Source organism: Pyrus communis, chromosome 9 (genome assembly GCF_963583255.1).
Source record: "Pyrus communis chromosome 9, drPyrComm1.1, whole genome shotgun sequence".
Classification (NCBI taxonomy): Eukaryota; Viridiplantae; Streptophyta; class Magnoliopsida; order Rosales; family Rosaceae; genus Pyrus; species Pyrus communis.
Genome location: NC_084811.1, coordinates 22331645 through 22348242, shown reverse-complemented (window position 1 = coordinate 22348242; position 16598 = coordinate 22331645). Strand labels below are relative to the sequence as shown.

Below are 16598 nucleotides of genomic sequence, written 5' to 3'. Positions count from 1 at the left end.
AGAAACGTCAAAACACCTTTGCCTAGGGTGCTGTTAAGGCGCAAATAACATAGGACATAGGAGGTGTTTGGTTTATTAAAAGTTAAGGTGGTAAAGCTATGGTAATCGAACGGGGCAAGTGTGGTGAACGTAACAAAATTATCGTCATGTTTGTAAGTAATATGAATTCTTCACCAACATGAAATTCTTTTGATGAAGCCCACTCATTGTAATCAACTGCGCCACTAGATTTTTTGACAATTGAATTTTATTATGACAAGGCTGAAAGCTCAATTTTCTCGCGTTTTGTCGTCAATTTTGCTACCACTTTTCCCAATGCTCACTACCGCTAGCGTTCTCTCAAGCCATGCCTCTCTTCAGAGTTCAGAAGTAGAGAAAGAGTAGTGAAAAAAATAATGAACCATAGAAGTGCAGGTAATTCTTTAACTTTGAACGTTTTTTTTATTAGAATTAAATTTAGTGGTACGAGATTAACATCAGTAGAGATTTGCTTGAAGATCTGTAGAATTGACAACTGCTTTTGCTTTTACTTTTAACTTCTACTTCTTTCATGTATGATGATTTTTTTCGATAAATCTCTAGATTATGGCAAATTATGTAAAGGAGAGGAAACATTTTAAATACATTGTAAAAGATAATTACGGAAGCGAGAATCAAATTCAGTGCATAAAAAGTTTCCAATTTCTTATTAGCTTTTGTTAATCTTTGTTGCTGTCTTTATGTCATGGCCAATGGTGAGGCCTCGAATTCATGGTAGTGATTACCCCCCTCTACGTGATGAGCAATAGGAAGAGGGGGCCAGTGACGCAGGACAGAGAAATTTGTAATTTTTTTCCCATAGTGAGGTTCAAGTCACCTACTTGGAGCCGCCAAAAGGTAGGCGACACTTTTATGGTGGGAATAGTTGAATATCCAATGATGGTAGCCAACAAAGTAAACGATATAGATGTCTTGACTTGCAACGCAAGTAATCATTCTTTCTGATAAAGCAAACAAGAACAAAAGAGATCACAACAAATTGAAAGACTTCAAAATAATGGCTTTGCATTGTAAAAGAAGATAGCATAAGAATTCTGCAGTTTGGAATTACACCACTGGTTTTCCACCAACTTGAGGACCAATAAGGTTTCAAGTCACTTCACTAGCTCCACATTCTCAAAACACTATCAGTAATTTATAAGGCGTAACAGGAACGGATTTATTAAAACGAAATACATTGCAAAGCTTTTGGGTGTATACAGACTCCAACTTATGAACCCTGAAAAAAATCTGCAGCTTATCCATAACCTTTGCCTAGGGTGCATAGTTTTACGGAAAGAAATGAGTTTATATAAGAAAAGTCAAATGGAGCAAAGAAAAAACGCTAGAAGAAAACAAGCCAATGTTAGAAAATTGTTTAAGGAGAATAAAACTTACTGAAACCGGTTGCTTAAGACCAGGCTCAGTCAATGAAGTTACTGGGTGCCATACCGACTTCACATTTACGTCAATCCTTGAACATGTTAAACCTTGACGGTCCAACAGTGTCAACGAACCCTCTTACTGACAGCTCAGGCGCGGGTTGGTTCTTCCCCAGTAAATCGTGATCTATAAAAATGACAACAATCGTAATGTCATCGTGAAAGAACCGCCTAACTCCCTTTTCAACCTTCTTAAGGTCATCGTGTCCCATCTCCCTTTTCCTAGCTGCCTCACTCAGAGCTGTTTTAAGAAGTCTTTTCGCAATTCCCTGACAATTTGTGGAAAAAAAAAAAAAAAAAAAAAAAAGAGAGAAGAAAGAACTATTGGTATCTAGATAGTAACGGGGAAAAAGGACCAAAGAGGCATTCAAAGAAAAAACATACTGCTCGAGGATTATTGTGTACAATCTCCACAGCTTCCTGATTTGTCATGTGCTCCCATAGTCCATCAGATGCGAATATTACAAATTTATCATTGGGCTGCAGCACTCTAGCACATACAGATGGTTCTGCTGTTAGCACAGGTCGGCCAAGAGGTTCAGGAAGGTGGAACCTCGGAAACGTAGGATCAAGCGAAAACTCTGGTCTCTTTAAGTATGCATCACCGATAGATCTAGATACCTGATAGCAAGCAAGGAAACACACAAAAGCTGAAATTTAAGTAATTACTAATAACTTATCAATTATTATCTCATTTCAATAAAGTGGGCATCCTTCCCAGAACGAAGTTGAAAAAGTACATCAAATATCTTCAGTTAAAGAGACAGAAAGTGAGTAAACCTGTATGATGCCTTTGATACGCCAAACTCCCTGCTTCATAACTACGATATGTGAATCATCTGGATGCAAAGACCTGAGTTCTTGTCTAACCTCCTCCATACTTGCATTGTGCTCCCTATTTAGCTGTTCGGCACCTATCTTATTCGATCTACCTACAGAACCAATGACTGCTCGGGAGTCTCCTAGATTAGCAACATACAAAGTCCCCCTCCAGATAACTCCAACCAGACAACAAGACCCAATTGCTGCCATTAATGGCTTTATTCCACATGTCCTACGCACAAGAGTAAGGAACCCATCCTCAGTTGAAGAAAAGGCACTTCTAAGGATATCTTCAGATATGGTTCCCTTTTCTCGAGCATGTCCTGTCACAAAAACACTTAAATCAGTTGGAATTCTAAGAATCCACAAGTACTTGCTGTATGCAACAATTGCAATTGGAGGCTGAAGCTTAGAATACAAAAAATAAGCAGTATTCCAACAGAAGCGCGGCAATCGCACATAACTAAAAGGCTCTCGCTACTGGGATACCAAAAATAGTCTTCGACTCTGGAGTGGAAGAGGCAATGCATCAAAGAAACAAAAAAAATCTTTGCATACACCGGTAGAGAAAGATATATTAAACCGCATTAAAGAAACAAATTTTCAAATTTCAGATTGAACATTCAACTCTACTCCAACTACGCAGAACAAAATAGATGAACAACATAGCTCAACCTTTGATGAGTCCATTAATGGAACGGATTCTTTCTTCCGCCTTTTCTTTAAGATAAATAAATTAAACTTCTGCAAATAACATCGCGATGTGTATTTCAGCACCATCAAGGCAAACCCAACTGACAAGGTGAGTCTAGGATACAGATTAGGCCAAAAGGAAAAAAAAGAAGAAAAAATTTACCCAAAAGAGAAAAAACCAAGATGCTGCTTGAAACCAATTGACCATCAAATGTACACACACTTCACCTTCAAAATTAAAAGAAGCATAAAAAGAAAACAAGACCACTGCCTTATAAAAACACACAAATCCACAAATCACAAACAATCCATCAAAACGCACATCTCCAACAATCCCAAGAAAAAAGCACTCCCTACGCACGCAAAGTTGACTAGAGTAGTATGCATACAAGTTCAAATCTCCGTATTTAGATTAAATTAGAATATCGCTCGAATCAAAACAAGAAAGACAACAATCCCAATAAAGAACAAAAATCCAAAAACCAAGATATGGCTCACTCACTCATGAGATGAAGAAAGAGATGGTCATTAATGAAGCGAGAAGCATCAGGTCCACCATGTCCGTCATAAACACCGACGAAGGTGGCGTCACAGCCGGTCTCCACTTGGCTGTGATCCTCAATAACTTCATTGGCCTGCACGACAGCGAAGGAGAATTCTCCATAGCTGTGCCTGTCGAGGCTTCTGCACCACAGCAAAGGGTCCTCCAACGACGAGTCCTCGACATCATCCTTGTTCATACGGGCATATCTCCTCAATGGCTTCCAACACGTACACGCTATCCTTGCCAGCCACGAAAACATCCCTCATTTCCCAACAACAACCCCAACAACTGATACTTTTCTCTGTAATCCGACAACCCTTTCGTGGATTTCTGGTGTTCTTTGAGAAAATTAAAGATTTGGGGTCGCGTTGATAAAGGTTCAAAATTTGGGAAGATTTTGGAGGTTTGGATTAGAAATCCAAAAGGGGTTGTTGACAAAAGGCTCAAAGGGTCTGGGTTTTTCCACTCTTCCTCTGTCCTGTGTGTGTAGAGAGAGAGAGAGGTCTTGCGGGGTGGAAAGGGAAAGGGAAAGTTGACGAAAGCGTGTGAGAGGCACTCTATTTTTTCTTTTTTCTTTTTTTTTTTTTTTTTTAAAGTAATTTGCGCAAATACCACCTGAATTTTCAGGGTGTGTACATTACCCACCTAAAGAAATTTTTTTGACAATTACCCACCCAGACTTTAGCATTGATGTTAATCTACCACCTCCGTTTGATTCCGTCAAACTTGCGGATAAATTCAAGGGCATGTTTGTTTATTCAAAACAAAGAAATAAAAAACTAATAGCAATTTAGAAAATAAAAAGATGCGGACGAAACAGAGAGAGATATGAAGTAGGAGAAGGAGGTGATATGGGCTGCCATGGAGGTTTAAGGGCATATGGAGTCAGCAGTTGCACTGTGTGGGAGGGGGAGCTGATTAAGAGGAGTTGCGATGGAGGGTCAAATAGGGTTGAAAAGTCCGAGCTTCGAGAATCGGATCGGGCATTTAGGGTCGCAAATTCTTATAAAACGAAAATTTGAGGGAGATCAAACTAGAGAGATTTTGAAGTGAGAGCCAATCGAAAAGGTGAAGAATTTTAAATTTTGAAAAGTGATACATTGAGTTGACGGAATGTTAACAAAAATAGATGGAACTGGTAAGTTAGCACCAAACTTAAAGTCTAAGTGGGTAATTGACAAACTGTTCCTCTCGGTTGCAAATTTACACACCTTTGAAAATTCAGGTGGTATCTACGCAAATTTCCCATTTTTTGGGTTTTTTCGATTGGTGTTTGTAAACTGACGTAAATGCCATTGGTGTAGTGATTAAACTACAGGTATGCCACTACACTGGGATGATAACCGGCCCGCGGATTTGGCAAAACTTTGTTTTCAAATTGTTTTCTTTCCTTTTTTTTTTTTTTTTTTTTGGCTAGAATTTAAAATATATTTTTTTCGTGGGGTCTCACCACTCACATGATTCATCTCCCCAACAACACATTGTCCTTTTCTATTTGTTCAAAAAATAAAAAATGTCTTTTTCTAAATTTCTCTCTAATTTCTTTTTGAAATTAAAAGAAAATATTAATTAAAAAATGACTGAAGGCTTTTAGTGATGACGACCTCATTTAGTAATATGAATTTAAAATGTAATGGGGGCATTGAGCGATGTGAAGTGTGCAATTAGAAACGCTCTTCACGCGCACTGTGAAAATAGAAGTATTCTATAAGGAGCTAAGGCGGGTTATGCTAGTTAATTGTAGCAGTGTAAAGTTTCTTTATACTGAAATTCTAATTAGAATAGTTTAAAAAAATTCAATTTTGCTTTGTCAATACAAATTTTTTACAAGCTACTGGGGTTAGCCTAGTGGTAAGGGCGGATATTTTGATGAGTAAGAGTATGCTAGATATAGAATTTAAAACCCTCCAATATGACAAAAAGAAATTCCGTGATAGATTTTAATAATTATAAAAATTTATGTCAAACTAGAAGATGAAATTGTTAGAACATCAAAAGTTTTTACAACCCCACTTTCTATTCATGATCAACTCTTGTATAGTTTGTTTAGAAGTACTTTTAAAATAGTTAAATGCACTTTTGATAAAAATATTTTTGAAACCAATATTTAGTAAAACTGTAAATGCTTTTGGAATCCAAAATATTTTTTTTAAAAATGTTTTCAGTTATTTAAAAAGAACTTTTAAACAATAGTTAAAGAGAGTACAATTGATTAGCCACAATAAATTTCAAAAGTGTGATTTTTTTTTCCTTTTCCTTACAATATTATAAATTGGGTGGAGCAGATTGCCTGTTGACCTTAAACTTTAATAAAGAGATTGTATGAAGCTTCCTTTTAGCATTGTAAAGTCTTTAGATTCATACAAATTGAAATATATTATATCCCTCATCATGTGCAATGTGGAATGTGCAATGCAAGTGCAAACCTTTTTTTTTTTTTTCCTTTACAACTTTATAAAATTTATGCATATAATAACAATAAGCCATACCACTTATCTTCTCCAATTATATCCAACTATTTCAAACTAGTCACAATTATTATTTTTTTTTAACTTAAATATATATGATTATATATATCTATCTATTCTATTAAGAGAAGAGGGTTTGTCAACTTTTTGCCCTATTTTTTTTTCAATTTTGCTCTCATTTTTTAATACACAATCTTGATATGAGGAGGGTAAAATAGTAATTTTGTATCTTTTGAACTTTTTGCCTTTTTTCCTATTTTGCCCTCAGTTTTGATACACAATATTTACATAAGGAGGGCAAAATAGTAATTTTGTATCAAAATTTTTACATAAGATAAAAATATGCACTTATTATGAGAAATTATCCCACCATCATTTTTTCATACAGGTAAGTGAAATCATAATGTTTTTTGGATAGTTTGAATGAACTGAAGCGGTTGCGCTTGAAGAGAACGTGGGAGGAGGTGGACGGTTGTTCACACACAAAGTGTGTGCTCTCTGTTAATAATCTTTAAAGAAAGGGATCTCCATATTTTTTTTAAATGGGGATTAGTGGTGAGGTTCACACTACATTGAACTTCAACGATCCAAACCACTTATTTTTCAAGTTGCACATCATAAATTATCTTTGCAAAATATTAGCCAAATCGGAAATATTTGAGGCATCTAATTGAGTTCAAAGAAATTGACGAACATTATGATCTAAAAAACATTGAAATTTTATCTTAACAATCAAATAGGCAAACGGTTTCGGATTGAATTTTTGTAAGGATAATCTATGAATCGAGACTTATAAAATAAACTGTTCCGATAGTTAAAGTCGACGTGGTTTAGTCCCCACAACTAATCCCTATTTTTTGAGAAAAATGAAATCTCTCTCTAGTTAAGGAGCCCACTCTACATGGAATTTCAACGATCCGAATTGTCTATTTTGTATTCATAGATCATCCTTGCAAAAATTCAATTCAATTTAAAACCATTTGTCTATTTAATTACCAAGATAAAATTTCATTGTTTCTTATATAACAAAGTATTCGTTAATTTCTTTGAACCCAATTAGGTGTCTTAAATATTTTCGATTTAGCTAATATTTTGCAAGAATGATGTATGAGGTGCAACTTGAAAAATAAACGGTTCGAATCTTTAAAGTTCGATGTGTTATAGACTCCACAACTAATCCCTATTAAAAAAAAAATGAAAATCCCTTCCGACTTCCTCTATATATTTATTTGAGTAGACTTTTTTGGACAAATATATTCGGTCATATCAGACGATGATATCAGATCCAAACCTAGAGAACACGTGTGAGTGATGTGGATCGGTGTAACCATGAAATGTAAAGTTTATCAAAAACCTTTTTGTCCTTTTCTTATGAACGGAGGAAATGCGGCAGAGGTAGGAGGGACGGCATCGGCATGTTGCTTTCCAAGAAACTAAAAAAAATTAAAGGGTCTGAAAACACATGTCGCATGTGAGCAACCCTGGCTTTTGCCTTTCTGTCACAGCATTCACTGTTCAGGTTGCCCGCTGCCTCTCCATCTCTCTCTCTCTCTCTGTCTAACATAATCTAGAAAGATGATGAATCCCCATTACAACACAAGGAGGCATTCATGGGATGGATGATGGTACAGTTGCAAATTAAAAGATGATGCAGTTGCCACGGATGGGGAGGCAGATTGTCTGCCCTCTGTTTATGTGTCATTTTCATCATCTCCTATTTTGTACGATCACGGTTAAATTACGTTAATATTTTATATTAATTTTTTTTATAGAGATAATAAGACAAAAAACAATAGGAATATAAAATATTGACGTAGCTTAACCGTGACCGCATAAATAAGAGATGATGGAAATGACATCCAAACAGGAAGGCAGACAATCTGATTTGCCACGGATGGGATCATATTTGACTCCATCAATCCCATCAGACGGTTGTGCTGTTTCCTTGTGGCCAATGTCACATGTCCAAGTGCTGCTCTTTTATTTGGCCAACAAATTGGGTTGGAAACTCCATTTTTGCCATACAGAGGAGGTGGAGAATTTTACTAGCAGGGGTGGACACAGTTCGGATTGAGTATTGGCTTTATCGAAAATGATTTGGGTCGACTAGTTATTTGGGTTGAAACTAGACTGACCTGATTGTGTCAGGAAACTAAAACCACATACCAAACGAGTAAAATTTGTGCAGCATATTTATACTAATAGACAATGATTTTAAACGACACTCTGAAAATGAACGCGAAAAAGGAAATCTGTTTTCTTACATAGAATCATTCATATATGTGTGGCTATGAATAACATATCGATTTTTATTTTATATGGATCCATTTGATTCCCGTTTGATTCGTGCAAGCTGGATGATGAAAAATTATCATGTCCGGTTCTTTCGAGGGATGGATCTAGAATAATTCACCTATCCTAATAACAAAAAACAACCGGAAATGTTAAAAAATAAAAATCAAAAATAAAAAAAAAAATCAAAAACAAAAAAGAAGTAGACACGTTCAGAAAATGGACGATTAGATTAATAGCTCCGACTGATAATCTAACAACAAAAGCACTTACAATTCCTTATACATAAATAATAAATTAGAAAAAGAATGAAGAATACAAGTTTGATGCAAAAATTTGGGGTTTCAACATAGAAATTTCTGAAATTTGATGTAAGAGAGTGTTTGTGTGTTGAGCTAGACAATGTCATTGATCAAACGCTTGTGCCTATTGTAATGCTTTTCCATGAAAACCTTTGAAGCTCCTTCAATGGTCCTTCTCCATGTCTGCACAATAACATCATCACAACACACAGAAAAACCAGTAACATCAATATAAGTTGACTTTTCATTTCCACTTGTAATAAACAATGTGTTAAAAATATTCACAAATCTTTATCAACTGTGTATTGTTTACTCTACTCAAAAAACGACCAGAGTTACTATTTCACTCAAATTATAACACGTAGATTTATTTTTGTATTGATATACTCTAGAAGTAGAACATATCAACTATGGGTCTATTCTAATTATAACACATGAAAAAAAATACTCTCGTGACTTGTGTTTCAATACCAATACAAATTTCTCTTATCAATCAATGAAAACTATCACTAAGTTTACCCTCTCAGTACCAATAAAATTTGGTTAGCTGGCAGATTGGACCAAGGTTTACCAACAGGTCCAAAACGCTGCAACACGGAGTTGCTGCAACCCTAAACCCTAGTGAACAATCCACAGATGATGGGGTTGGGGGGATGTTGGACCCCGCTCTAGTAATACTTTATGCCTCAGATCACAAAAGAACTCATGCAGTATTATTTCGGGCTTAGGGTTTACGATTTAGAGCAAAAGGAGTAATGGCGTATTAGTTTTTCACAAGCGATATTGGAGAAAGGATAATCAATGGAAGACCTCAAAATCTCGTATGTAAGTCAGTGTGCAACAAGGACAGGGCCAGAAATTTTCAATTGGGTGGGCTACCTAATCTGTTACTAATATAGAGAATTCCTAATGAGTTTAATGCTACTAAGTTTAGTTTGGGTGGGCTACAAGGTTTGATTTTTGTTACAACCCACGGTAACTTTGTATGTCGTTATTCTTTTCAATATTCTTAATTACTTGAGCTACAAGTCTCGAAAACGTTTTCTAATAGTTAATTTTCGATTTATTTTATGATTTGTTGGGACTCTGTGAGCACTATGTTCAACAGATTAAACAAATAATTATAAACTGATCTCTTAAAAAGCATTTACGCCTGCATCTGAGATCTCGAGTTCGGGATCTTTTTCTCCTGTGTAGATTGTATCTCGACATATTTTATAAAAATAAACATTTGATGTAATGTAATAAATAAAAAATCTAACCTTGCGAATTGAACCGAAGAGGGACTTGTTCCTGATATCCGTCGCCCTGAGGTGTGAACCCCTGCCGCCATGAATCCCAATTTTCCTAAACAAGGCCTTGTTTTTAGTCCCAGCAGGAAGCAGAGACCTCCTCTCCACCAATCCAGTACTCCTCCGGTTCAACGGACTATCGCACTGATGATCCCCTTCCCCGTTCACCCCGCTTCTTTTCCGGCGCTTCGACACCCTCACCGCCAGCTGTTTCCTCGCCGGGGCATCGGCCTCGTCCCCGGAATCAGCAAATTTCCTCAGCAGCTCGTCTGAAGACTTCTTGGTCACATGCTGAACACTAGCACGAGTAGTAGGAGTTGCAGTAGTGAGAGACTCCATTGTAAATTTGTAAAATTAGAGAGAGAGAGAGAGAGAGAGAGCATGCAAAATTGCAATGTGGATTATAATGTATGTTTTTGGGTTGGAGTAATTTGGTGATTAAAAATGTACGTACACTCTATGTGTGAGAAAATGGAAATGGACCGTTGGAGTTAGTGAATTATTATTATTTGAATAATTGGGGGAGTGAGGGAAATATAGCCGTTATAAGAGACAAAGAGGAGCCTGGAGATGCAGTGTATGTATGTTATTATCTGATGAGATATATATTTCCATGACAAAAATCCCACCTTCAATCCTCACATGCATTTGCAGTGTTGTTGCAGATGCGGATGATGTGGCGACGAGAAAGTTGGATCTGATTCCGGGTTTTGGACCAAGCAACGGTAATAATCTGGGTTTGGTGAGAAATTAGGCCACAACATGTCGTTTTGATCGATCTGTTTGAGTCTAAACAGATTTTAGTCCAATTTTTGTACCACTCTTGCCCGAACTGGTTCAATCCCTTGGATCACAAAATTATAATTTTTCAGACAAAATGCCCCTTCTCTTTTTAAGGAATAGTAGTTGACTCTGCAGATAAAGTACTGTTTTTCTTTAGATGAAGGTGTGTCATTATTTTATTGTACAAATCTTATAGTACAAACCAATTTTCTTTATCCTTATCTAAAGATCGTCTCTAGAAAAATATATTTAATTTGAAAATTGTTTAGCCATCCATATGTTGGAACAAATCGACTTTCGTTTAGGTTAACAAATAACATCCTCGTGATCAACCATCGCCTGGTTTGATTCATATAACTAAGGGAGGTTTGTGAAGATTTTGAAAATCTTTTATACTTGGTAATTTAGTATATCTATATGCATGAAGATAATCAATTCCTTCGTTGTGGTATGACTCTATAATGGATTTTTGACCGCATTCTCCACAGGGCCGTCTTATCTCTTCCTTCTCCAAGCTCGGATTATGGAAGAAGAAGGAACTAGGAGCAAAATATTAACTGTTTCTAAACCAAATGAAATTTTCTAGAGATTGATAAAGAGAATGAACTGTTTAAATTATGACGTTTGTACAGTGAAATCATTTGCACAACTAAGATAGAGAAGTAACTAAAGAAATCTAATGCCTGAATAATGTTTAACACCACATCGTCAAAAATTGTATCAGTTGATAAAATTTACATCCCACGTTTGAAACTTGAAAGCCTACTTGAAAATAAATACCATAAAGATTACACCAAAAGCCATTTGCAGAACATATATAAGATATTCAACAAGCAAATGTTACAATAAGCAACAAATACACACTCTGGCTCCGCATATTCCATCCATTCGGATTTCTTTTCAATGGATCTCCACAAACGCTGTTAGAGGATGTCTTCGGATGTCTGAAATTTCGAATTTTAACTGAGAAAATTTCAGTAAGCATCTTAATGTTGGTTTTGGGACATGCATTTCCATATGTTCAAGAAATTCCGTACATGACAACATCTCGACAACACATCAATAGTATAGACTTCTTTCAAGCAAGTTGGATGAGTTAAAAATCCATCGAAACGAGTTTTGAGTCATCAGTGCTTCTATGACATAACTTCCAGATATTTCAACTAAAATTAATTAGCATGTTGTGCCATAAAGCATCATAATTTCGCGTTCTTACAGAGTTTGTATAACTTGATCTTACAGGAAAAGCCTTCTTTCTAATCTAAACTGAAAGTTTAATAAAATATTCTTCTACATCTCCTTTGATTATCACTTGTAAAGAAAACATTGACCGGAGGCAAATTACGAAGAAGTCAGAACTGTAATTGATGAACTCCATACCTCATTATGAGCTGAATTGAGTCCCAAAACTGAGCGTATGGCATTCAAGATTCCCCAAGTTTAACTGTATAATTGGGAAACACCGACATAAGCATGAATGTGAGAAATTATCCAACAGATGTACACAAAAACTTGTCTAACATCATGATGACATCAAAATTTATTCCTCGATAAGTTCTCAGCATGCTAAAATATCAAACAGCTTACCACAACAGCAATTCCCATCTCACAGAATTTAGGAATGCTAATGAGTCTCACCATCTGCCCTTCAGATCCTGCAATTGGAAGTTTGTAGACCATTCAAGTGATGAACATAAAAAATAAAAAATAAATCCATTTTTGGCATGAAAAATATTTTTATTAAATGATTACTGAAGTTACAAGAAAATACCCTTTACTAAGCGACTATCATATTTATCCTGATTACCAACAAAGTAAACGTGAGGACAACTCTCGATCAGGAATGGATCCCTGTCCGTGAAAGGATAACACCCTGAAACATAACAATAACAGGAGAAACTCAAACAAAAACTCATGGGAAGATCAAAATTACAAAAGATTGTCCTAATTATTTTCGTTGTTTATTCTCAAATTGGAGACAAATTTCAGCCAAGCTGAAATTTCCAAACCAGACAACCACTTTAACATAGCAAATTGATTTGGATGACCAACAAAACTACACAAGTAAAAGATATAATTCATACCAAGAGTATTAGGTGCTGTTGGTGCCAGATGCCTCCACCTCAATGTCCTTTCAATAAAATCAAGTTTATCCTTTGCTTCTGAATACTTATCAAGATCATCTATATTTTGCCCCGATGTTCCAAGAAACCTGAAAACCACAATACCAGTACGTCAAAATAATTACCCCACAAGTAATGCCAAAACAGAAATTTTGATCAACAATGCCAAAGTCAAATTAGATTTACAATTTTATTTTACCTGACATCGTCAAGATCAAAGCAATGAGGATTGGTACATGATCTAAACGTGTTATAAGCCGATGACCCAGGGAAAAGGCATCTGTTCAAAGGCTGAAAGGAAAAGCATATCAGCAAAAAACAAACCTGCTGGGCACGGAATAGTTGATGTATATATACTTTCACGGACATAGATCAAACCTGCTGTGGCAAGGCAAAATTAGCAGGGTCATCGAGCCCAGGCATGATATCCACAGGCAAACCTGCAGCAATCTAGAATATGTAGATTAAAGCAGTGTGGTTCATGATAGGAGCACAGATGAGGTATATTGATTAATTAAATGACTAAACAAACCTGAGTCAACAATATATCCAACTCCTTAATTGGCTCAGACAACCTTGATTGGTCCTTTAACGCTAAATTCTAGCAACAATGAACAAAACGACTATTAAAAAGAAAACTACTAAGTTTTGCTTTTAGCAAATAAACCTATCAGGCATCTCAATTAAAATCTTAAGAAACTAAACTACAAAAGGTTTAGGCTTTCCATTTTATTATTTCAATGAAGATTAAAAAACTTCAAAACTATATTCGTTCACATTGCCCTCTCCACCTACAGTTTATAAATCATTAAAGTTAAACAATTATATTCATCCTTATTATCAGAAAGATCTAATTGGTTTACCTGTCCATTAAGAAGTCCACGAGGAACCTCAATAGAATTTCCAGCAATTACAACATGAACTATTTGTGCTGCAATACCTTGTTCCTATTCAACGTTATACAAAGTTAGCATGTTAAGACACTTTTATATATAATGCACAGCACACAATAATGAAGGATAAGACGGCACAAACCTTCTCATCTCCTAAATGTCCTGTTATATGATCAACAAGAAGCTGAAACTGCAGAGGGTTTAAAGAGCTGCTTCCAACACGAAGTCCAGATACAAAAACAACATATTTGCCTTCTCCTGTGTCAAACAAATTAAAATTAGTATAAAATGGTTGAGGTAAAGGTAATAGTGGAAGAACAAGAATACTAGAGGAAATGAGAAACTAAATACAAGACAAACATTGTATAAAATATATAAATATAAACAGTAACTTCCTTTTTCCTTTTTACTTGTAATGAAAATGGCATTGTAACTTCCTAGAACTGAGAAAACTTGAAGAAAGTTCAAAGGGGACTAAAAGCCAAGACTCTCCACTTAACAAGCAAAGGTTTTAAGTTGCACTTTCTGTGAATTTAGCTCCTCCTTAAACATATTTTTTTATAGCGAATATTGTCGAACATACTTTTGCATAAATTCAACGTTTTTTCAAATGTACATTTCTCACCTATATTATAATTCTAGCATTACTCTCTTTCAATCTCTGCAACAGTTTGTCGTATTCAACTTGCATGAATTGGTTTAGATTCCAAAAGTTATTAGACCCTTCTATAATAATATTAAACTATAAGGTGAAAGTCTAAAGAAACAAATGGCCAAGCACAAACATTTCTGCAAAGAAGAAAATTTGCAAAGTAAAAAGAGAGGGAGAAAATTCAAAGATTATACTTGATTTCAGTGGCAATTCTATCTGGGGTGATAAGCCAGCTTCAAGGACATCTAGGACTAAGAAGTCACCAGCATCAGTCTCCTTTCCATGTAAACCAACAACAGTCCCTATCAACATGTTAATGTAGAATGAGCCGTGATACAGGAGCCAAGTTGGAAATTAAGAAATTAGAGTATTTCAAGTTTCTTATGCAGTTTACACATTTACTGTTCATTGCCTTTGAGTCCCTGTATGTTATAAAAATAATGCATTAAGTGTCACATATTAGTCTTTAGAATTTCTAACTATGTGGACCTTTCCATATTCATTTACCAATTAGCCTATAAAAAGGGCTAATTTTCAAAAAAGGAATGGATACACCATTGGTGGAAGTGACTCCAATACAGCTTTGGTTTGATGCTGAAGGCCAGAGTGACTCCGGATATCTTCTATGTTCCTAGCTATTCCTATTGTCCTACATTACCATGCTTCAAATATATTGATTCATAGTAGAATGTTAAGCAATTTGGACTCTTCCCGACCATAATCAAAACAGTTCAAGTAACTATTTTTCTTTGTTGTAGTATCTTTTTACACAGACCTGTTACATACACAGTAGGTGAAAGCACATTCCCAGAAAGCTTAACTCTTCCACTTTCATCTTCCAAAATCAGATGGTCATCCGGGTGCACAAAATTATGAGGCTTGACAAGTGGTGTCACAGTTCTCTGTAAAATTTACAGTATTATAAACAAGTAAAGTAGAAAATCTCAGAACTTAGTAATTAACATTGCACAAGTACACTACCGTCTTAGAGTACTCATCAAGGACACAAGGCTTGAGTTTCATGTGCTTGTAGAGGGTTCCAACAACGATGCATTCCTTGTCCCTTTCCAATTCCAAAACTGTGCAAACTACAACACCATACAGAACATCCAATATTTCAGATTGCGATTTTAACAGAAAGACAAAACACTGATACTTCACACTTAACATAAATGAAAAAAAAATCCCAACAAGTAGCCAAAAGAAAATCCTGCCTTCATTCTAACCAAATGACACGTACGAATAGTTGAGCCCATTCTTCCTATCAAAATTATAACTTTCTGCAAACCCCTATTTCAGTAAGAAGAGATTTTGATATGCAGATATCATAAAAACAAAAAAACAAAAAAAAAAAAACATGACAATCAATGCAAAAGATTGAAACTTTAAATTAATTTATACAAAGCCGATTATCTTCCACAGGTAGCCAATTCAAAGACAAATTTACGGGCAATGTGCTATCAACTCCGTCGAGAACACCATTTAACAAGAAAACCGAAATCTAAAATTTAGAAAATGCTGAAGTAAATAAAAAAAAATTGAGAACCTGGCAAATGGGGTTTCCAGTTAGGGACAAGGGAATAGAGGAGCGTCCTCATCATATGTAAACGGGCGAAGTATATTTGGCTGTACTGTTGACCCCTGTACATTTCCTTCTGAATCTCAAACCTCTCGTCCTACAATTAAGTTAATTAACACATAATCTCAAAGAAAATAAAAGCCCAATAAACAAACTTTGAAATCAAGAAGTAATTTCATGATGGTTGCTCAGAAAATGTCAGTTGTGGCTCGTAATTTGGGAATGGTTGCCGAGAAACCCTAGAAAAAGAACTGAACTTTCGGAATGAGCAAGAAAAAAATTATACTTTCTCGGCAAACAAACAAGTTGATGTAAGAAGTAAAATTTCTTGACAGAGAGAGAGAGAGTATAGACCAGCAAGGTGTAGGCGCAATGCTTCCTGTGGAGGTTCTTCTCCGAATCGATTTCCATGGCTTCCATGGCGGGAAAATAAGAAAGAGCAGCGGAGAATTTCACCGGCCGAAGCTAAGTAGGGCAAACTAAACACTGATTATTCTCGATAAATAGCTAATATCATATCAAAAAGTGAAGATGGGGATGTAGCTCACATGGTAGAGCGCTCGCTTTGCATGCGAGAGGTACGGGGTTCGATACCCCGCATCTCCATATTTCACTTTTTTGTCAACCTCATTTATCCAATGACGAAAGTACCCCTCCCTCGGACGCACGCGAGCTTCCCAAGCACCCTTCAACCA

At 35.9% G+C, this 16598-nt stretch overlaps 3 protein-coding genes and 1 non-coding gene across 7 annotated transcripts; 1 reads left to right on the top strand and 3 right to left on the bottom strand.

Moving 5' to 3' along the window:
• Positions 1-1024: 1024 nt before the first annotated feature.
• On the bottom strand, positions 1025-4031 carry LOC137745765 (probable protein phosphatase 2C 68). Its single transcript, XM_068485773.1, has 4 exons — positions 3478-4031; positions 2241-2605; positions 1845-2081; positions 1025-1729 (listed from the first exon to the last, which is right to left on the bottom strand). The coding sequence occupies exons 1-4, from the start codon at positions 3776-3778 to the stop codon at positions 1487-1489; spliced, it is 1146 nt and encodes a 381-aa protein (XP_068341874.1). The 5' UTR covers positions 3779-4031; the 3' UTR covers positions 1025-1486.
• A 4462-nt stretch (positions 4032-8493) lies between these two features.
• LOC137744039 (uncharacterized) lies at positions 8494-10247 on the bottom strand. Its single transcript, XM_068483903.1, has 2 exons — positions 9844-10247; positions 8494-8764 (listed from the first exon to the last, which is right to left on the bottom strand). The coding sequence occupies exons 1-2, from the start codon at positions 10210-10212 to the stop codon at positions 8675-8677; spliced, it is 459 nt and encodes a 152-aa protein (XP_068340004.1). The 5' UTR covers positions 10213-10247; the 3' UTR covers positions 8494-8674.
• Positions 10248-11311: 1064 nt separating this feature from the next.
• On the bottom strand, positions 11312-16393 carry LOC137745549 (DNA polymerase delta small subunit). 4 transcript variants are annotated; one of them, XM_068485508.1, is made up of 15 exons: positions 16258-16393; positions 15871-16000; positions 15306-15412; positions 15100-15226; positions 14519-14626; positions 13815-13930; positions 13643-13726; positions 13312-13380; positions 13158-13229; positions 12979-13070; positions 12741-12868; positions 12428-12529; positions 12244-12311; positions 12037-12100; positions 11312-11600 (listed from the first exon to the last, which is right to left on the bottom strand). In XM_068485508.1, exons 1-14 carry the CDS (start codon positions 16321-16323, stop codon positions 12041-12043), a joined length of 1329 nt encoding a protein of 442 aa, XP_068341609.1. In that variant the 5' UTR covers positions 16324-16393; the 3' UTR covers positions 11312-11600; positions 12037-12040. The 4 variants fall into 4 exon arrangements, with proteins under 4 accessions (XP_068341609.1, XP_068341608.1, XP_068341611.1 ...); XM_068485507.1 differs by having other exon boundaries at positions 12037-12119; positions 12245-12311; XM_068485510.1 differs by having other exon boundaries at positions 12464-12529.
• Positions 16394-16436: 43 nt separating this feature from the next.
• TRNAA-UGC (transfer RNA alanine (anticodon UGC)) lies at positions 16437-16509 on the top strand. Its single transcript has one exon. It is a non-coding gene; the product is annotated as a tRNA-Ala (tRNA).
• Positions 16510-16598: the final 89 nt, after the last annotated feature.